This window comes from Rattus norvegicus, chromosome 17 (assembly GCF_021556685.1).
Source record: "Rattus norvegicus strain SHRSP/BbbUtx chromosome 17, alternate assembly SHRSP_T2T, whole genome shotgun sequence".
NCBI lineage: Eukaryota > Metazoa > Chordata > Mammalia > Rodentia > Muridae > Rattus > Rattus norvegicus.
The window spans coordinates 41,121,045-41,143,459 of NC_141550.1; the positions used below are offsets into that span (position 1 = coordinate 41,121,045).

General features: G+C 41.2%; 1 protein-coding gene across 20 annotated transcripts in view; it reads left to right on the forward strand.

Moving 5' to 3' along the window:
- The window catches only part of Carmil1 (capping protein regulator and myosin 1 linker 1), a 279,258-nt gene that overhangs the window by 187,639 nt on the left and 69,204 nt on the right, over positions 1-22,415 (forward strand). For 19 of the 20 annotated variants that reach the window (XR_015640809.1, XR_015640810.1, XR_015640811.1 and 16 more), the window contains 8 exon segments: positions 2,497-2,601; positions 4,044-4,113; positions 9,758-9,839; positions 10,364-10,463; positions 10,564-10,618; positions 14,893-15,065; positions 16,883-16,951; positions 20,193-20,286. Coding sequence is in view for 17 of the 20 variants with exons in the window: in XM_087590622.1 (XP_087446748.1) it covers positions 2,497-2,601; positions 4,044-4,113; positions 9,758-9,839; positions 10,364-10,463; positions 10,564-10,618; positions 14,893-15,065; positions 16,883-16,951; positions 20,193-20,286 (748 nt within the window). In the remaining 3 variants the exon portion in view is untranslated. 20 annotated transcript variants of the gene reach the window in all.

Below are 22,415 nucleotides of genomic sequence, written 5' to 3' on the forward strand. Positions count from 1 at the left end.
TACAGCAACTTAGTTCTAGAGTTAAGCTTGCTAACATGGTGTATTTTGAAGCAGCGAGGATTCATGAGCATTGGCCACTGTGCATGGAGAGAGCTAGGAGAGGCACTTGTTTCTCAAAGGTGCAATGATCATGGCCATTCCGTGAATTAGTCCAGTTCAACTCTCATCATGTCATCATGTAGAATCATGAGCTCACGGCATCAATTGCATTGTGTACGTTGCACTCTAATGATCTGTGGCACTGCCTAATAGCAGTGCCTGCCTTCTCCATAAGTCCTAGTCAGTCTTTTAAAAGCCTTACATATTCAAGGGAATTGCTTGACTTATTTAGAAAATCCAGTTTGGTGGCATGCTTTATTTTATTCAGTGCCTTGCACACATGCCAATATATCTCTAAATTCTTTGAGTCCATTACCTCAAGAGTAATATGAATGCCTTTCATTTGGAAACCCATGCCCATAATCCCAGGTAGTGGAGGCAAGAGAGTTGGGAGTTCAAGGTGATCCTCAGTTCATGTAGTAAGTTTGAGAATGGCCTAGACCACATAGAACTCTGTCTCAAACAAGCAAGCAAAACAAAACAGAGAGCGGGAGAGATGAGCCTCTACGTACCAAAAATATGTTTCAGATTCCTCAACAGAGTGTGGTTAGAGAACATCAGGTCAGGCAGACGGCATGGTGAGAAAATGTTCATCCAGGCTTGTTCTGTCTTGTTTAGAGGCAGGTCACGAAGCATCACTTTGACAGAGCTGTAATTGACTGAGGAACTGAATTACAGGATGACAGGTTGTCTTATAAAGGTTTTTGTATAATCAGCTCTTTTGAGTTCAGCCACTGTGAATTCTGCCATGATTGGTCTTCAGTGGCCCCATTCTTTGCTTATAACGAAGCGGCACTAACACAGTGCCTTATTTTCAGGGTGAAAGACTATGATTAAGCTGTTGCTACCTAGCACCTTGTTTAGGTAGACTCCTGGAAAGCCCTTGGCAACTGTGTTAAAGTGAGTGAGTTCATATTGAGGTGTAGATTGTTAGCCAGGTGAGTCAGATTTTGTTTGCAACTAATTTCATATTCACATTCATCAGGGAGGCTGGGTTGTCTGCATGTCCTATATGGGCTGGCTATGTCACCTTCAGCCCGGTAGGAAGCCTCCTATATCCAGAAGATGTAACAGAGGGCAAGACGATCCTGGAGATAAGTGTCCTGGCTCAGAAAGTTGTTTTCTGAAATTCACATTGGTCACAGAGGCTCTTAGGACCAAGCCACCTGTCACATGGTTACTGTCTCTTATAAAGGGACAGAGAATATCAGGGAATGTTAAAACAACACACAAGCAGAGGATTAGAAATAGAAGGACATTGCTTTTAAAGCCCTCAAATATCACTGGTTTTTTAAAGATCTCTGCGCATGTGAAATGCTGTTGCATATTATGTGGCAGACCCCCGAGATGCTTGCTGCTTTCTGTTTTCTGTATGACTTGCAGTCATCTAAGTGGCATCATGGGCATCAGCTAAGTACTCCATGCTGCTGAGCCATTCTGGATTCTTAGAGAATGGAGCAGGCTAAGCCTGCACACTGCACTGTGGGAGCTTGAGGCCTATTCCATTGCAAACCGTTAGAGTACGAGTTTGACTCAACAGTATGACCTGATCTACTTTGACATAGCAAGAGAAGCATTGTCTAGCCACTCTATTTTCCACTTTGTCTTTAAAATAATGTTGGACCTAAAATGATTAGGTTTACAATGTGAACGTGGTAGGTAAATGGTCACTAGTCATATAGGCTTGGTGCCATTCACCTTCTATGCTGTTCCTCAGTTCTGCCTCAAGTAACCATCTCACTGAGACCACCTGTTGATCTAATCATACTAGATTAGAAGGTGGAAGCAAGAAGATAACAAGTTTTGGGTTAGCCTTGGGTACATAGTAAGACATCAAAACAAAATGGCACATTTCTATCATCCCAGCACTTGGCAGATGGAGACAGGAAGCTGATTTGGGGTTATCTTTAGTTATATAATGAATTTAAGAGCAGCCTGGGTTGCATGAGACTGTCTCAAGAACAGAGTTGGGTTTGTGGCTCAGCCCTCTCACGCCTGCCTCTCACGCATGGAGTCTTAGTTTCAGTCTCCAGCACTGTAAAAAACATGAAGGCAAACAAGATAATGAACTGTCATTGAGCCCTGAGCACCACAGAGACCATCAAGTGGCAGAGCTCTTAACCTTGGAGAATAACACTCAAGTCTAACCTTATGTTTTTAATGTTTCTTGATCAGTGGGGGAAAATACAATGAGTTTGTTAGATACCAAGAAGAGGAATGAATTGCCCTGCGGGTGTAATAGTCCCACACTCTTAGGTTATCATTTAGACTCTTGTTTCTTCTTTAATGTTCTTGTGGACACATGGTTGGTTTTGTGCATCTCACCTGTCAGCATACCCAGTAAGAAGGATGGATGGGATGCCACCACTCTTTTGATGCTTGCATCTTTTTTTCCAGGAAAGGAAAGGAAGTCCCTCCGTCTTTCAAGCAGTTTTTCAGCAGTTCTCTGGCTTTGATCCAAATCAATCTTTCAGGCACAAAACTGTCTCCCGAGCCCTTGAAGTGAGTGATTCATTTGTCATCTCTAGAGCTTTTAAAGTTATGTCTGCAATTATGAATGTGCTGGAAAGAAGGGAGGCAGAGCAGGCCTGTGAGAAAGGCTTCTGAGGCAGGAGAATGGCATACAGTTGACAGTAAACAGTGCACAATGGATGTTGCTTTGCTTTATCTTCTATTACAGTCTTTCCTGTGGATTTTGGACTTTTGTAAAAGATGTCACATAAAACTTGTGTACTGGGCATTGACATAGTTAATGTAAAGTGAAGAAAATTGAAAGTATTTTCCCAGAGACCACTGTCTATTTAAACCTCTATCCAAACCATTCTGGGTTTCTTTCGTGTATGTTTTTAACCAATGTTTAACTATTTCTACTATTGCTAGTAGTCATACTTACTATGTGTTGTGTCTATACAAGGAAACCAATTCATAGCAAGGTAGTTACAGAGTAAGAATAGTCAATGTTTGGTTGGTGAGGTGGCATACACAAGTACACACACATACACACACACACACACACACACACACACACACACACACACACACACACCGATCAAGATTTGTTTTCTGGTAGCTTATTAAAATGGCTGTTGGGGTTAATATTCTGTAGAGATTCTTTTATACTTTGATCATATCATTGACAAACTCATTCAGCTAATTATTTTGATCCTACTGTGAGCTTAGTCCTCCTCATAGAGTAGAGTAGGAGACTGATACACTCAGGATGTTTTTGGTGGCAAGTTCACAGTGTTTCAGTTTTTTAAGTTGGAAAGTCAATGTTATACATGAAAGATAAACTTTAACTAAATCTTAACTAAATAAGGTACTTCTTATCTCCAGGGTATTTATCTTCACCTGTATATGCTGTGAGGTGACTAAATAAACTCATCTAGCTCTCATTTCACCTTTTGGAATACTGTAGGACCAGGCTCCATCACTGTCTATTCCTTAGGGAAAGCTGGCCTCACTGTGCTACACTAATAACAATCACATAGTAATATTCAAATGTTCATTAATGCGGTTCTCAAGCAGATGCAGGTGGGGATTTATCTATGATGAACACAATTTGATTTCAGTATGCAATTAGGTGGGCTGTGGGTTTATTTGCATAGGAATAGTAGTGTTTCCAAGGCTTGCGTTTATGACAGATTCACCTCCTGTCAGACAGAAGAATGCAGAAGCATCGCATGCCCACTGTTGTCAAAGTGCAGTTGACTTTTCAAAAACTGAGAGTGTATGGTGCCTGTGTTCCAGAAAAGGTTGAGTTTCCAGGCTTTATTCAGTGTGTGTATGTGTGTGTGTGTGTGTGTGTGTGTGTGTGTGTGTGTGTGTGTGTGTGTGTGTGTTTGTGTTTGCTTTATGTATGTGTGAGAGTTTGCCATTGTGTGCACGGTACTGATATTCATGATATTCATATTGTGCCTAATATATGTGTTTCCTTTCCTCAGGGCATTGCTCCTGGGCCTGGCCTGCAATCATAGTTTGAAGGGAGTCTCTCTGGATCTCAGCAATTGTGAGGTAAGACCACCCTGACAGAACCGGAATTGATAACAGCCTCAGAATTCTTTCTGCATTCTCCCTGGGTGTACTGTTGTGATTCCACAGGGAGAAGTGAAGCGTTAGAAGACATTATGCAAGTTTTACATGTTCTGTGTTTTGCAATTTTATCTGCAAGCCACCCCAGAACACCTTTCCAATAGCATTCACATATGTTTTTAATGACATTCCCGAGTTCTTAGCACCTGTTGCCTGAGTGTTTTATGATGCATCCCATTGATACAAAGCCATCCACTAGCTTTGTGTCATGAAAAGCAGTGTACCACGTTGGTTTCAGGAGACCAATGCTTAGAGCTGAACTTGGATTTGTGGGGGTATAAAACAGAATGGCTATCTTCTTAATAACTCTTTTTAATATCTTGGTTTAAGACAGGAGTACTACAATAACTCTTGAAATTACACGGGAGCCCCGAACACTTCCAGTAGAAGAGCCCTCAGAGAAGAATATAAATGCCTGTGTGTTAGAGGAAACCTAGTCTTTCCTCATTTTGAAACTATCAGTTCATGTGGACATTAGTAAGACAATCCCCAGCTACAGACACTTGCCTGCTCTGAGCCTCACTTTGCCCAGTGTGTCCTCCTCATCTCTTTTTCCCAGCAGAATGGAGTCTCCATTCCTGCCCGTGCCTTTAAGGACTGTTGTGCTGTGGTTCCAACAAGCCCTCTTCCTTGCAAGTCCTTGAGGATTGAAGTCAAAGGTTGACTTCCTTATAAATCAGTCAGACTGTGTCATCACAGGCAAACTGGCTGATTCGTTAATCACTCTGCTTGTTACTGTGACAAGTATCTGACAAAAGGAACTTAGAGACCAAAGGTTTTATTTCAGTTCACTGTTTTAAGACTGCCATTATCTCAGGATGCAAAGTACCAGGCAGCTGTCACATCATAGCCGTAGCCAGGAAGCAGAGAGCAGTGATTGCTACTACTGTTTGTTTTCTCCTTTAGTTAAATCCAGGACCCCCAATTCACAGGATTCTGCTTGCCTACATCATGGGCGACTTTTTCCCTCAGTTAAACTGATCTGGGAATGCCTCAGCAGACATGACATATCCAGAAGTGAGCCTGAAGGTGATTCCAGATCCAGATTCAGGGTGTGTGTGTGTGTGTGTGTGTGTGTGTGTGTGTGTGTGTGTGTGATAGATGTGGGATTAGTATTTCCCTAGGAAGCTGTTACAAGATCTGAAGGAATTCTGTTTAGAAACATACCCTAAGTCATCCTCTGACTGTGTTCCTGTCTGTGTCTCTGCCTGCCACATGCCTTCCTCCCTAGGCAGCTCTCACACAATTATAAATTTGGCTCCTGTTTGCTTTCCTAGCCAGGTTGTGGCTTTTTAGAGGGCAAGGTTTGTGTAATACATGGTCCCCTCATTGCTTCACAAAATGCCAGGCACCAAGCTGATGCTAGATACTGAGTGAGGTTTGCAGACATAGCTGAAGAGTCGCACATGAAGTGACAAGCCTGGAATTGTTCCATATGCAATATCAGTGATGGATTTTGTCATTAATTTTGGTGTGAAAGTCACTATTAAGATTTTATTGTTTCAGGAAAGCAAAGCTCCACAAAAGCTAAAAACCAGAAGGAAAAGCCTAGAATACTGATTTTGAGTAATGAAGCTGTCATTGTGATCCTTGGCCCTCTGTTTATAAAGGTAGACATGAAGTAGAAACCAAGTCCAGCAATGGAAAGCATTTCTCTTATTAGCACTTTGCTGAGGTGATGGAGCCTGATAAGGAGCAGGAAATTGGTGGGACTGTTTTGACCAGACACAGGCCAAACTACATTAGCTGTGACTCAACGATGGCTTTTTCAGCCTGATAAGGCATTCTTTCCCCACGGTCAAGCTGTGACAAGCATGAGTGATCTGTTGACCACATGACCACATATACATTTGAGGAAATGGTGAAACCTTAAGTATCTGAAGCAATCCATCTCTCTGATGGTGCTCTGTAGATACCAACATTGACCACCATTAGAACATTAATTATTAGTTATTTTTGTCTTAGCTATTTTGAGACAGGACCTTGATCAAAGACTACCAGGTGGACCTGATTTAAAACTTGTTCCTAATGTCTTGTGTTTTGAAAATCTTTTGAAGGTAATATTAGGTCAACCATATAAAATAATTTTGTAAGTTAAGAATGTCAGGCAGGCCAGACATAGTGGTGTAGCCCTGAAATAGAACATTAGAAAAATGAGGATACATTTGGGGGTAGGGGGGCCACAGCAGTTTCTAAAGTCAACCTTTGAAGGCACTTCTAGTTTTCTTTTTATGATGATGGAAATCCAGGTCAAATGAGCAATTTGACAGTGGGATCGACCATTGTTATGATAATTTTACCTTAATTTGGTTCTTTCATTTAGGGGTTATAGGAAAATTTACAATGCTAATGAAGCACGTCTTATAAGTATGACTTATAAGAACACAGCCCTATGTCCTTCCACAGTTTTATAGCAGGAGTTACAGAAGCAGTGACCAAGCTTCCTGGCTATGTGTTAAAATGCTGCTCATTAAAATTGGTGAAGCACAAAATTATTTTCTGAGCTGTTACAGTGTTTTGTTTCATACTTGCTTCCTAGGGCTAGATGTCCAAATGTAACTGGATTTCAGTTTTTTCCTCTTCATGGCATAGTCAACTTCGCCAAAGGGTATTTGGAGTTACAGGATAGTTTGTGTTGGGATACTTGCTGTTTATGGGGTTGCCTGTTTTGGATTAGTTTATGCACTACTCTCAGAAACTTTTCTTAATGTAGAAACATTCTTTTGCTATTAATTTCCCAGCTTCTCTATCTTAACCACAGCTTTCTTTAGTCTTAGACTGCTAGTCAGAAGCATGAAAGAATTCCACACAACTTTTTCCCATGATCAGATAAATACAGTTTTAAAAACAGGGTCTCTTGTAGGCCAGCCAGATTTGCTGCTAATCCCAAGGGCTGGGACTGTAAGCATGTGTTATCACACTTATTATGGCCCTATTAGATACATGCCTGAATGTCACATTTGACTTTTCACTTAGAACTCAATCATCTACAACGCTCCACCACCCTCAGTAAGAGGACGGTCTCATGAGGAAATACAATTTAAATTCTTCAGTGATGCTGTAACACTGAACTACTCTCTGATTTTCCTTTTTTTTTTTTTTTTTTTGAGATAAGATCTTATACATCTCTGGATAGCCAGAGATTCTCTGTGTAGACCAAGTAGACTGCCCTCAAATTTATAGCAATCCCTGTTCCCCACACGTTGGAATTACAAGTGCTTACAATCACATGGGCTCTATTTTGCTCATTTTCTTTTTTATTGTCTGTTGTTTATTGTTTGAGTTATCTGGCTTCAAGCTCCACATCTTCCTGCAGGAAGTTCTCGAGTGCTGGGATTATAGATGTGCCACCACCCATTACCACGCCCAGCTCAATCTTGCTTTCTTTTAAATAATGCTAGTCATGCAGATGAGCAGGATTTAAAAACCAGTTTTATATTCACATACGCACACATGGCTCTGATTATGCAAATTCATTTAAAGGATTTTCATTTACAGTAATGGGAAAGAAGCATTTACTATTTGGGGAAGCTTTAGCTGTAAGGGAATTCTGCGCACCTGAAAACCTATGAATGTAACTTGGTAACTAAAGATGAGTTGTTTAAATTTTTGGACTGTGTTTGGAAGCACCTTCTAGTTGGAGGTATTTCTCGGAAGTGACACTTTAGGCAGTGTATTGTAGACTTCAGCTCTACTTTCGTTCTTGTTCTGCCTGCTGCTGATAATGCTCTTTTGTCTTTCCCCCCTTGGGCTTCCCTTAGCTTGGCCACTGTGTAAGTATTGCATACATCAACAATCTAGGATGTGTTCAACTATTTCATCATTTTTCAGTGTTGAAAAATATGCTAATTTTGTGTGTCTGTGCTTCATCACTAAAAATAGTTACAAAATGAACAGAGTCGATTGCTACATGTCATTTACATTTCCCATTTCTTTAAAAGGATTATTTTACTGCACATTATGACGAGTATAGGGATTCTCCTGTACAATTTCATTTCTCCACAAGAATCACTGGCAGCGCATACACATCAGAAAGGCCAGTGAGCTTGGGGTTATCTTCTTAAATTGTCTCCCTTTTCACACTCTGAATATCTCCTCGTGTTTCTTGAGGTGTTGGCTTGCGTCACTTCTCCTAGCATTGTGCTACGCAGGCTTGCTTCAAGTGTCAGCAGAGCCGGGGCAATGCATCTCAATAGCTACTTATGGTGAAGAACAGGGTTGTTCTTCTTTTGTTTTTTCTTCTGTTTACTTTTAAAATTGGCAGTCTCGAAGTGACACATTATAAAATGTATTTAGAATTAATAGCTAGAAAGATCTACAAAGACAAAAGATACAACCCCTCGTTTTTAATATTCTGTGCAATAGGCCTGTAATTGTTTTTAAGGTCCCTGAGGAGTTTCTATTTAATTTCTAATCTTACCTTAGACAGGAAACACAGTTTATATATGAGTATGAGCCCACAGGTGGCTCTTGACATAGCATAGTGCTGGGAGCCTCTAGAGGTGCCAGTGAGAGCTGAAGAGTTGGTTGAGTGTTTAAGCAATCTCCTAGCTCTAGGTCTTCTGGTCTCTAAGAGTACCCAAACATGTGTGTACATGCACACACACACATAAAGCAAGCAAACCAACGAATATATTTAAAATAAAAATGAACTAAAATTAAAACCCTTTATATTTTGGAGAAAAAAACAAACAAGGTTTGTATGGAGTTGCCGTGGTAACACAAGCTGGATAGGCATTTGCTAAAGCTAGAGGACACCTGAAAATAACTACAGCAGCTCCTTGGCAGCTTTGGAATCTGCCTCTGAGAGATCATCCATTGTGGGTTCAGAATATTTGGAGAACATGGTGTCTACACTGAAGAGATATGGCTGTTCCTCTTGTCAGCAGTCCACAAACAGTATAGCCAAGAGACTCTTCACATGGCATCATGTAGGGTTGAATATTGGAATAACCTAGATGTGAATTAATGTCAAGGGAGAACATATGTGTATCTCACATGCTGCTCACATGGTCTACACGTAAGGATTTGAGCTTGCTGGATTGTAGTGAGATTCTCAGGAGTCCTGGGAATCAACCCATCTATATGGACATGGCCCCTGGACAGTGAGAAGTGTCAGGCAGGCTCTCTCCTGTAGGGCCGTGAAACATTCGTGTTCTAGTGTCTTTGCTCAATTTCCAGAATTAGAATAGAAGTTTGTATCTATTGACATACATTGCTGTTTTGTTGTTGTTCGTTTTGGTATGCTTTTTACTGCTAGAGGTTAAGCCTGGGGCCCTGAGCATGCCAGATAAGTGCCCAACACTGAGTGATATCCCCAGCTCTCCTCTGAGCAGTTAAACTTGACCTACCCAGCTCCACCACAACCCCTTTTTCAAAGACGTATGGTATTTATGCTGGATTCTGTGGTGTAGCAAACATTATCATTCCTTTACCATTGAAATAGCATCCTCCCTCCATTTATAGCTATTGGGAGTTGATGATTTTAACACACTGTGTTAGTGATTTTTCAGGTTCCCCTGCCTTAGAAAGATGGTTTCATTTTGTGTTTGATCTGTTTCTCTAGCTGAGGTCCGGAGGAGCTCAAGTGTTAGAAGGCTGTATCGCTGAAATCCACAACATCACCAGCTTAGATATCTCTGACAACGGTATGTCACAAAAGAAGCTCAGATGCTACTGGAATAAGCAAGACAGGAGGAACTGGCCAGCTAGCCTCAGCCCAATATACACATTCTAACACACATCATAAAATAGCCTTCTTCCTGTAGTCAAGATTTGAGCCCAGCATTTTAAGATTCTTGGTAGACATTAAATTATTTCAAAATGTTTACTTAATTAACATCACTCCTGCTGGTTTAGTGAGTGACCTGAACCTGTTAACTTTGCATAGAAAACTTACATACAAGTGAGCAGTGCGGTGGGAGAGGGGAAACTTCACCAATATGATTTCTGGCTGCTGCTGACTTTGCACAGTCACCCCGAGGAGGCTTAGGTAAGTCTGCAGAAAAGGAGCTCACCCCTGTGAAGCAGCAGGATATGAAAGAGGGGAGAGAACTCTATTGAGGATAAAGGCTGAGGGCCCTGGGACCCTGAGTTCCGTGTAGGCAGTCACCCCACTGTATGACGTCCCTTGTCACTTGTGTTCTGACTCCATGTGTCCTCGTCTTTCCAGGTTTAGAATCTGACCTATCTACCCTGATTGTGTGGCTCAGTAGAAACAGATCAATACAGCACCTGGCGTTAGGCAAAAATTTTAACAATATGAAATCCAAGTAAGAGTTTTGAGTTTTTTTATATGACAATGATGAAAATAGCCAGCCTCCTGGCAGCTTTTGATTTCATCCCACTGTCACATCTTTAAAATCTCTTTAGAAATCTGACGCCTGTGTTGGACAACTTAGTGCAGATGATCCAAGATGAAGACTCTGTGAGTATCACACGACACACTTTACTTGCCTCTTTGTGATGATTTTTACTGGATCTTTATTGAAGTGCTTTCAGATAATTCACATGTAGCTTTTATTAGTATTTTAAAAATGGAATATGCCTTAGTAGAATTTTTGAATACTTAAAATTCTATTCTTTAGTATATCATGAAGATTAAAACTAAGAACTTTTGAAAACATTATTATTGCTATTACTATTATTATTATGTGTGTGTGTTTGTGTGTGTGAGTGAGTGTGTGTGTGTGTGTGTGTGTGTGTGTGTGTGTGTGTGTATGTGTGTATGTGTGCTTGCTAACCTCCCAAGTACCATGGCCCATGTCTTAGGGCTCTTCCCTTCTTCTATATATGATCCTTAGGGGCCTCTAGGCTATAAGCCTTGACAGCAGGACTTTTACCCGCGTCTTCTCATTGGCTCAAAGTAGGAGACGTTTCGAAGGTGTAAATTAACTCTTCAACCCTTCTGCATTCAGTCCAGCTGAAACATGACTCTGCAGATTAGCTAGCTGGTTGTTTTACTATGTGTTAGGCTGAAAAGCATCATGTCTTCAGTTTAGACTTCACCTAGTAATTATACAGGTTTTCAGGTAGTAGGGAAGTGTCCTCTCATCCTAAATGGCTGCTTGGACTCTCATCATCTTTCTTATATTTTTGTGCCTTCCAGTTGCTTTTGAGCAAGTCTGAGATCAGAGTAACAGCATTTAATTTCGAGTAGCATTCTGTTGGACATGAGAAAAAGAAGCTATTTAACTGATAAAGTAGAAGCATTTCCGTGAATTCACTCAATGGAGTGTTGTGTCTTACCTTCCATTTTACTGATGCTCCTCAAGACTGTCCTTTTCTTTTCAAAGTCATATTTTGTCATGAAACATAGTTTCTAAAATTCAAATTCTTGTTGCCATTACAAAGATTCACACTGTGGGTGGTAGAGTAACTTCTTACATAAATTAGGCAAAGTATGCCATGTTCTGAAAAATATCACTTCCATTTTTGAACTTCCGCCAGGAAATGATAGACAATTCTATGACATCAGTACACCGACTTCCCTAAGGCACCTATAGGTTTGGGCTTCCAGAATTTCTGCCCTGCTAGCCCTCTCTTTGCTGACAGGTGAAAATTCTGTTTTCTTGATATTCTGACTTGGGACTGTAATTTCTAACCTTAGCTAAAGAATTCAATTAATTATTTAATGGGTTCTGCTATATTGCTGGGTTCTCACCTGCTAAGAATCTCAGCATTTTTTCCTTTCATATTAGATTACTAAAGCCAAGGATAGAGATGGCATGTAATACTAATTTTATACATTGAATTTGACTTTGCACCACTCTGTGTTATTAACATATTTCCTGATATTGGTCCATTTTTAAAAGATTTGTGAGCCTAACGTTACAAATGTCATACTTAATATTCATCCCCAAATATGTGTCTTAGTAAATAATTTAAGACGTTTTCAAGTTCATGAAGAATATATTATTTCAAGTTCTGCTTGTTGCTTAAGGGTCTTTAAACTGTTTTTGTAATTTTAGTTTCTTAGATAAAGATAATTTTGATATTTAAAATGCACCTGAAAACACATTTGCAGATGACAAATTTTCTATGTAAATGTGAATTCTGCCAAGTTACAAGTTTGATTAGTTATGTTGCTAATAGCTCTACAGTGAATGGCTTTTTATTTTGGTGTCACTGAAAATGATGTGGGTTTTTCAAAAGGCAATTACCATCAATTTTCCTTTTACTTAGCAATCTATAATATACAGACCAATTTAAAGTGATTAGGAGTTGAGCCTCATGCATTCAAATATTTATTCCACAGAAAACCGATTCCTTTGGTCCTATTTTCAGTTTCACTTAAGTAAGAGTTGGACATTCAGAATGTAATCTCTGCCTTTGACACTTTGCCCTCTGTGGAACACATTCCCTGGCAGCCCATGGAATATCTTAGTCACCCAGAACTGCACACAATGCTCAGTGGAAAAACCCAGATTCTCGAGAGCTTCCATATCGTCTTTGGCTGTAGATGAAGGTGACTACATCCAGATACATGAGATGGTGACAGTGAGCAGCCAACACGACGGAGAATCTGTTCTGAAGTATTGCAAAGAAAGCCCTGTTGTTGTAGTCCACAGAATAGGATGAATTTCCTCCCAGGATGGCCAGCAACCTGGGAGGCTGAGTGCAGATTAAGCGTTAAGCATTCAGGGGGTAAGGCTATATGGAAATATAATGAATCAGGAAGATCTGACCTTATAAATATGTATGCATTCTGTTCCCATTATTCTTCGGCGTTAGTTTGTGTGTATTAGAATTTGAATGTAGTAATGGAGTAGTAGCTTAGAGATCTGGCAGTTTCTCAATAAGAGAAGGAAGCCATGGTAGGTCATTTTGGTAGTGGCAGAATAGAGAGTGTAGAAATGGTGAGACGTGGCTACAGCTTTTCATGTTTTGCTCTGTTTTTTAGAACATTAGATTGCCTGAGTCTGAGCATTTTTCATTGTTTTCCATGTATCTACATGTGGCTGAATGTAGAAAAGTAAGAATACTGTACACTTAGCTTTCTGGCTGAGATGCCATCACTGTAGCTGCCAGCAGTCTTTTTTTTACTTGCTTGGGTTTGACTCTGACTGATGTGCTGTTGCCTTCTGAATGTCCTGGGCTAAGTCTGAGCAGCAGCATAGCACATGGATGTTAAGGATGGTGGTACAGTCACTTGGTCTGCGTTACATGATAGTTCTCTGTTGATATTTGAGTATTTTTTTTTATCTTCCTCCTCTTTCTTCTTTTTGAAACAAGGCCTCATACAATATAGTCTGACCACAATTTATCCCCCTGCCCCTACCTCCCAAGTGCTGAGATTTCAGGTATGAGCTGCCATGCCTGACTGATGTATACATTTTAACTCTATCCCCCTTACCCTGTCCTTGTATGTCATGAATAGAGACCTCTTTCTTTCATACACATTGGTACATGATCAGTACGACCTGGTGGAGCAGGCACAGGTAGATCTTACATGTGTTTGCTTGTTGTCATGGAAATCACTCAGCTTCTAGGCACTTGCCTGCCTGGGGTGCCAGAGCTGCTTGAGGGAGTGAGGCCAGAGGAGAACATGCCACGTGACAGAAGATGTGCTGGTCTGAACTGGAACCTTTCATGCCTTGTTGGTGCATGTCTTGGGATTCACTCCTGCACTGAGTCTTGCAAATGCAGATGCCCACAGGATTAGGGAGATAGAAGAACAGCTAGAGGGAGCCAGGCACAGGAGGAAGCCCTATTAAGTGTTTGGTCATGTACCCTGAAGGCCAGACCAAGCCTGTATCCAGCCTGGATGGTTTTCAGTCTCTAGTTGGTGCAGAGTCACATATGATATGTGGTCATATGGATTTGACTTTTTGTTTCTTGAATCACAGGAATATCTTTGATGGAAACTTAGGATACAGTTAAAGGATGATGACCAAATGTTCTAAAAGAAGCCCCTTGGGGGTAGTGTGATATAGTTGTTGAGAGCATACACTTTGAAACTAGATCATGCAGGCTGACTCTGATTCAGCTCTGTTGTAATGCTAACTTTTTATTTTGCTTTTTGGTAAGATAGAGTACCATGCAACCCAGGCTGGTTTTGAACACTTTGAGGCTAGCCTTGAACTTCTTTTCCTTTGCCTCTACTTTCCAAGAACTGGGATTACAAACTTGTGTATACACACACACACACACACACACACACACACACACACACACACACCCCTGCTCCATGCCCATCATCTTCTAATGGTGAGTTTGGTTGGCTTGCTTAATAATTGTCTGGTGAATGAGGATGACATGTGGCTGAGGGGGTTAAGTAAATCACACATGGAGAGAGGAAGCAGTGGTTGGGTATAGGAAGTGGTTAGGAAATATCCATTGGTTGAACATCATTCATCGTGGGTGTGTTTTATTTTGTATTTGGCCTATGCATTTTAGAGTTATTTTTTCACTTATAGAAAAATAAATTGTGTAGAAAGGAATAATGGGTCACTTCTATGACCTGTGGCTTTCCGTAGAAGCAGCAGATATTCAGCAATGAAGCACCAGTTCACTCAGGAAGTTTAATGTCAGAACCTTCCTGTTCCAACCTCACCCCCACCCATGGCTTTAGACGGCAATTCCCAAAGTAGATAATTCAATGAGTCCCATCCCTAGTTCTCTGTGGAGAATTGGGAGAGTGGTCATTGTTTTGATGATGCTGTTCAGTGCTGTGTACTATTTACCCCACCCCACCCCCAGCCTCTGCAGTCCTTGTCCCTGGCTGACTCAAAACTCAAGACTGAAGTCACCATCATCATCAATGCCTTGGGCAGCAACACCTCCCTGACCAAAGTGGACATCAGTGGGAATAGCATGGGGGACATGGGAGCGAAGATGCTGGCTAAGGCTCTACAGATCAACACCAAACTCAGGTGGGCACCACTGTCCTGATCCTGAGGGCTAGGTACTCCTTCTGGGGGAGTCTGGGCCTCCTAGGATACCCACTGGGAAGAAATGTTTACCAGAGTACTTGGTTGGGACTCCTGAAACACATAGTATTTCCTCCGATGTTTGTCTTCACAAGTCCTCTGTGATGTAAAACCCTGACAGATGGTTGTGGTTCCTTCAATATAGTCCTGACATCTAACCAGGGAGATGATGTCAGTGAGAAGCAGGGAAATCTTTGCAGGATATGCTGAGGGAGCAGACCCAGACAATCTGTGTCTTTGAGTGACAGGCCACATTTTAAGAGATGCATCTTCAGGTGATATAGCTATGCAAGTGTCACAGAGATGCTTGCAAAAAAGAAACTGTCCATGATATCACTGGGCAATATAGTTAGTAGTCCATGTTCTTAGTTGGTTCATGACCATATGTGGTTGTGGGTCTGAAGCCTTTCCTGCACTCCACATCTCTGTAATAAAGACTTAAAACAAGGAAACAAGAAGTATGCTTTTCAAAGGCTGGTTCCCCAGGGGAACTATTTCTGTTTCTCAGTCATACCCTGGACTTTTTGTACACAAAACTCTTCTTGAGGACCACTAGTGCTTCGTTCCCTTGTTGTCTGTTCCTCAGAGTGATCAGGGTTTCCTACTGGTCTGTCAGTGTGTTGATTGAGCAAATACCTGTTGCTCTCCGAGGGCTCTTTTGGGATGCTTCCTTTTCTTTAGCATGACACAGAACCAGAACCTTCTAACTAAATTGAAGCCACAAGCCAAGAACAGTAGCAAGAACAGTTTGCAAGTCAGTATGGGTGATGGAGGTCATCAGGATTAGTGTGGGAGAGCAGTAAATGTCAGGCTGAAGACCTCCAGATGAATGAAAGGTAGTGTCTGTCTGCGTCCAGGGAAATCGTAAAACATCAGAAGTGCACATCTTCAGAAGGTAAGGTTGTATTTTTCCTAAATACATTAAGTAAACAGCCTCCTATCTTGTAGTAGCCTAGTCTTTGCCAGCAGAGTGAGGGAAGTTCTCAAGATTACACCAGGACAGGGATATGAGAAAAAAAGAGATAGAGCAAAGTTCCCTTTAGGTTTTGAGAATAGAAAAGGTCTCTGGACTTGAAGATGTTTATGTTGGACACAGGGCTGGGCAGTCTCTTTGGTCAGGGGCTTCAGTTTCTATGTGAATATGAGAATGCTGTCTGGAGAACAAAGGGACCAAGTCCTCTAGATGCTGGCTGGTCCCATCTTAAGTATTACAATAAATTAACATATTTGCTGTGCTTTTAGGTATAGTTTTTCAAAAATATTTGTGTGATAGCTGTGTTAAGCTATTATATAGGATCTGAGAGTATAACTCAGTGGTATAGTGCATGCTTAACATGCATGACATCATGGGTTCAACCCTATCATAAAGACAGACAGACAGACAGATAGATAGTATTGAGTGAAATGGCCAATAACAAATGAATGTTATTCCTCGCTTACAAAATGTCATTAAAATGCTTATAAGCATAGAAGCATGTCCAACCTATGTCTTGACAATGGAATACTGGTACATGCAGCCAGAGATAGCTATGAATTCAGTCCAACACATATTCTTACATTTACTTCAGACATTATGATATTTCTACAAAATTAAGTAGCTACATTGCATGGCATGAGTGTTGTGTCAGGATGTCAAAGGCTGGATGTGCCTAGGAACAGTGTTGATTCAAAGACCTTTATCTTGGGGGAAGGTGGTGGGGGGAATCATTTCCAGCCACAACTCAGAATCTGACTGTTGACATTGTTTCATTTTCAAACAGGACAGTCATCTGGGACAAAAACAACATTACTGCACAAGGCTTCCAAGACATAGCCGTTGCTATGGAAAAGTAAGTTTTAATGAGGATTCTTCTCTGGGATAACACTAAAGAGTCAATGGCATTGTTGCCACCTGTGGGATGGTAGAAGAAATGGTAGGTAGAGATCAGATCTTTGTAGACCAGCCATGGAGTTGGGCAGGACGGTGGCTGTGTCCTAATGTGAGTTGCTGATGTGCAGAACAAGAACCAAAGTGCCAATCTGCCAAAGCAGCTGGTCGTCAGGGCCACTTGTTCTCCAGCCTTTGTGGTTCACAGCCTCTGCACTGGGTTTCCTCTTCTGTTTATCTGGAAAACATAAGGGTGTGGATGTGAAGGGCTGATGGGGGCAAGTTGTCTATAGTCCAGAAAATAAAAGTGAAATTGATTCATGGTCAGTCCCAGGCTTGTTTTATATTGCTATGATTTATTTTAATTGTAGCTGATAGCTACAATTGTTGTTTGCTGCCAAATGTACTTTTCTGGTCAATCACATGAAAAGGTAACAGTTCAAGGCATGGAAGAAGAGAATTCTAGAATCTAGTCTTTTCTGTTTTGGCTAATGTTAGACTAAGAAATGAATCAACATGTCTCCAAAGAAGAGAGATATTTATAATGCTCACCTAGAAAAGCAAAACTTCACATGAAGAATCCATGTACCCTTGTAAACCTTAAGTAATTCATAGAGGTGCAGGTGAAGCAAACGGAAAATTCAAGAGCTTAGTGGACATGAAGGTTCTTGGTCTTGGGTTCCTGAGGCAGAACTTGACATCAGTGTATTGATATAGGTGCTGTTGCCAGGTTTGTCTGTCCAGAGCCTCTTGTCTTAATTGTTGCAGCCTTAAAAAATGTTAAAGATGACATTTATTACTGGAACTTCTAGAATCAGAGGGAACTATGTCACTAATTATCTGACGTACAGTTAGGAACCCTCACCTTTCCTCATTAATCCCTGACTCTATAATGCATCGAGGTGACAAGAACATGGCCCCTGGCCACCATCAGATTTCTGAAGTGCTCTAAGCAGATTCTGAGCCTTGGAAAGGAGATGGTCTAAATCAGAGAAGGGGTTGCCATGGAGAAGCCCTTTCCCAAGGAAAGGGAGGATGCTCTCACTGTCCTGTACCATTTTCCTATCCCCAACCTCCTGTTTTAAAGGCCTGCTAGGAGGAGCTTCAGTCTCCGTGTGCTGTCTCCAGCCCCATCGTCAAGAATATAGTGTATGTCACTTTTTCATTTATTCTTTTTCTTTCTTTCAAGTGAGAGGATCAGAGTTAATGTTCTTCAAGTGTTTTCATTGTTGTTTTGTCTTGTTTTGTTTTGTTTTTGAGACAGTTTTGCTATGTAACCCCAGCTGGCCTTCAACTCACAAAGATCCACTTGCCTCTGTCTCCTAAAGTGAGGGGATTAAAGGTGTGTGCCACCATGACCAGCTCCGAATACCTTCTTGTCTGAAGCCACATGCTTCTACTTAAACCAGGAAATCAGGGTACAAAATCAGGAAGATTCAGTTCTAAGGTGTCCCCCAATCCTTGTCTTGGTATGTAGACCATGATGACCTCAGACTTGTAACAGTCCTCTTGCCTCTGTCTTAGAGTTCTGGAATTCCAGGCAAGTACCACACCTGGCTCCCCTCTCTCTTTATAGTGACCCAGGCCATTGCAGAGTATTGGGGAGGCAGCTTACCACATCACAGTACACCCCCTCCTCCACGAGCTGTTTGTGACTACAGAATCGCCTGTGTCTGCTGCTACTTTGTCCCTAGAGTAGGAACAGTGATCTTCACTATGTTCATGTCACAGCAGCCATCTCTAAGCTTCTGGAGCACTCTAGTCCAGGCTGGCACTAAAGAGTAGCCAGGAACACACCCATTCCGTACTCAGCATCTGTAGGTGGATAGCGATAGCTCTGGGTCAGTCGATTATGTACGCTGTGCTCTGAAATGCCTACTCTTCCTTATCACTGGTACGTAAGTACACCATGCTATTCTGTAATGTGATAAAAATTGGATGCAGAGACATTATAAAAAAGCTTTATTGTCTTTTAATTCCCTTTGGCTTGTTCCTTTTTTAAAAACAAACAGCTTTGTAAATCATGCTAACATAGAAATTCAAGTTGAAGGGATGGCAGCCTTCCTCTGTTAAAATCTATATTGAAGTACCCTGGCGAGTGAACTGGATGCCTGCTTTCTCTATGAGGAAACAGCTATCTAAATCTTGCTGCTAACAAAATGATTATTTTTTTCATGGTTATGGGCTTATTGTAGGGGGTTAGTAGCTAAGGCATTATTCCAATGACAGTCACCTAAATATCCATGAGACTCATAGCTCTTCCCTGTTTGGAGATCTAAAGCATGACTCTGGTGTCACTCCATTGTAGGTGACAGATGCCCAGGTCACCATCAGTTGGCAAAAGGCCATTCTTTGGCTGATTTTTCGGGCAAGCTGTACAGGTTCACAGGGATGGGGCACTAGGCAGGCACTCAACCCTTTCCCCAGGAGGCTTATCCTAGAGATGGTCCCCTGCTATCGATATATTACCCAGAGGGTACCAGGGTAGCACAGAGTATTTTGTGGGTAGTAACAGTGTTGTATCCTTTGGTCACTGTATTTCCTTCTTGTATCCATTTTGGTCTGACTGTCACATATGGGTATCCAGCTACCTTCAGAAACCATAAAAACCAGTTGTAGACTTTCATGTTAATTCAATGTGGAAAACAAAACTGCACATGTTGTAAACTTCATGTCTGTTTTGTAGGGCAGTGCAAGTTAATGGTGTCATCCAGCCTCAATGCATATGGATAGCAAAAGCCACTCTGCAATCTAGGACCTTTGATGGCTGGGTGACTTAGTGCTTTGCTGTTTTGTTTTGTTTTGTTTTATTTTGTTTTATTTTGTGAGGCCTGGACTTATTCTGTAGCTTTGGCTGGCCTGATATTTTGTGTGTAGCCCAGGCTGACTGCAAACTCAAAGCAGTCCTCCTGCCTCAACCTTCCCAGTGCTAGGATTACAAGTGTATACCAGTCCAACAAAGATAAAAAATATATTCTTTTGTTTGTTTGTTTGTGATAGCATCTAAATGGCTGTGGTGTAGACCAGGTTGGCCTTAAACTCACAGAGATTTGTGTGCCTCTGTCCCCTGAATACTGGAGCATGTACCACCATATCTAGCTTTTTAAAAATAGTTTTGGAATTATTTTTTTAGATCTAAAAATGTGTTCAATTAAAGTACAGAAAGTCATTTTAAAATATATGGGTTTTGCTCTTTTCTCCAGGAACTACACACTGAGATTTATGCCAATTCCAATGTATGATGCTTCTCAAGCTCTTAAAACAAGCCCTGAGAAGACAGAAGAGGCTCTGCAGAAGGTATGGAGACCTACAAGCATTGACTTTATTAGGTTCACATTTATGTTGTGTTAATACCTATTTGAATATATAACTATGACTGGTTCATAAAGCTCTTTAAAACCCTGTATTCCTAAGGTCATGACTAGCATAATTTCTGACTAGACCTGGAAAAAAATAACGAAGACTGAAAGCTCTCATGAACATTGATTAGAATAGAATAACGTTCTTATAGTGTCCACATGCCCAGGTAGATATACCTTTCCATCCTTGGAGAGTGTGGGAGCTGAGTCTTTGTTACCCTGTGCTTTCCTATATCTCTATCGTTCAGTGGTTTGTTGTTGTCTTTGTCTTTTGAGACAAGGTTTCATATAGCCTCAAACTTACTGTGTATCAGAAGATGTCCTGAACTTCTGATTGTTCTCTCTCCATTTCTCAAGGGGTCAGATTGCCAGCATCCTTTGCTTTTTATGGCTACATTTCTTCTCAGTTGAGATGAGCTCAGATGTTCCATTTTTACTCTGATGCCTTTTCCAGGGCTTTTGAAATTCTTTATCCCCCTTTGTTCTCTCTCTCCAACGACGGTGGCATCCTCTTCCGGACTCACCCCTGACTTCTTCTTTCTCACATATGCCTTGCTAAGGCCTGCCTAGTTGACAGATGCTGTAGTCTACAGCTCTTTGCTCATCTCCCGCCCTTTGTTAATTTGATAGCTTTCTTTATGACTTCATCTCCCACCACAATCTTGCCATGTTTGGTAGCTCCTATCTCTTATCCAGTTAGAAAACCAGCCACCATCCTGTGTCGTAAGTCTGACAGGGCAAACCTTCATGCCATCGCTCACTAGCAGCTTTTCAGATAAATAAAGCTTGGGTTCCCCAACATAGAAGAACGAAGATCTGTCTAGATGGCCTTCTGCCCGTCTCATGCTCCATCTATTACCAGCTCCAGCTCCTCATTCTGTCCTATTTCAAGAGACAGCAGTGTTGAACCTAAGGCAAGACTGAGTCTGTACTAACTTTTCTGATCATTGAAGTTTGAGAACCATTGCTTTTCTGTGGGCAGGATTCAGCTCTTTCTACACTTCCGTGCTTGGCTATTGGGTTCGAAACCTAGTGTCTAAAGCAGCACAATGTCAGTTTCACTCCACTGACAGATGGCCTTCCTGGCACTTCCAGACCTGGAGTTAAGTTACTCATCTCTTCATTTTCTCTCCTAACAGAATCTTTTACTTACTTTCTCCTGCTGTGATAAAATGCCATGGCCAAAGCCAATGCGAAGGAAAAAGGATTTAGTTTGGCTTTTGATTCCAGAGGGATTGAGTCCATTACAGAGAGAGGGAAATATGAGAGCAGGCAAGGGGAGCACAGAAGCAGGACAGAAAGTAAGGCAGGGCTATAAACCCTCGACCTCTGCCAATCCCCTGTGTTGTACTTCCTTTAGCCAAGCTGCACCTTCTCAAGATTCCATAACCTCCTCCAGATACACCAAGTATTCAAAAACACAAGCATACAGAGGACATTTCTCCTTCAAACCACCACACAGACGATGAGCTTCTTGAAGGAAAAGGCCACGTGACTTTCAAATTTTTTTCATTCTCCTAGTTACTGTTTTTTCTAAAATGTGTGCTTAGATTCTTCTTAACCACTTTAAATAAAAATGAAAAATAGGAAGTGGCAGGGGAAAATCTAGAATGACAAATGAAGTTCCTCAATTTTTATTTGAAATATATGACCTTAAAAGAAATTCTTACCTAAGTATAGTAGCTTACCTCTATAATACCAGGAGGATCTCTATGAGTTCAAGGTCAGTCTGAGCTACAGAGTGAGACTCTAATCCCACAAACACACACATAAACACACACACAAACAAACACACAAACAACAAACAAACACAAACACACAAACAAGCAAACACACACACAAACACAAACACACAAACACAACTTAGCTTTGTAGTATTCAGTAATATCTTAATTTTTCTGAACTTTGTGTCTTTTGCACACTCATTTATATATGTGCAAGTACATGCACGCATGTGTGCCCACATGTGTGTGTGTGAATGTATTTCTGTATATAAACAGGAAAAGTAAACTTATATCCTGATTATGCTTCATGGACACTTGACAACTAGGTTAACTACGCGAGCGC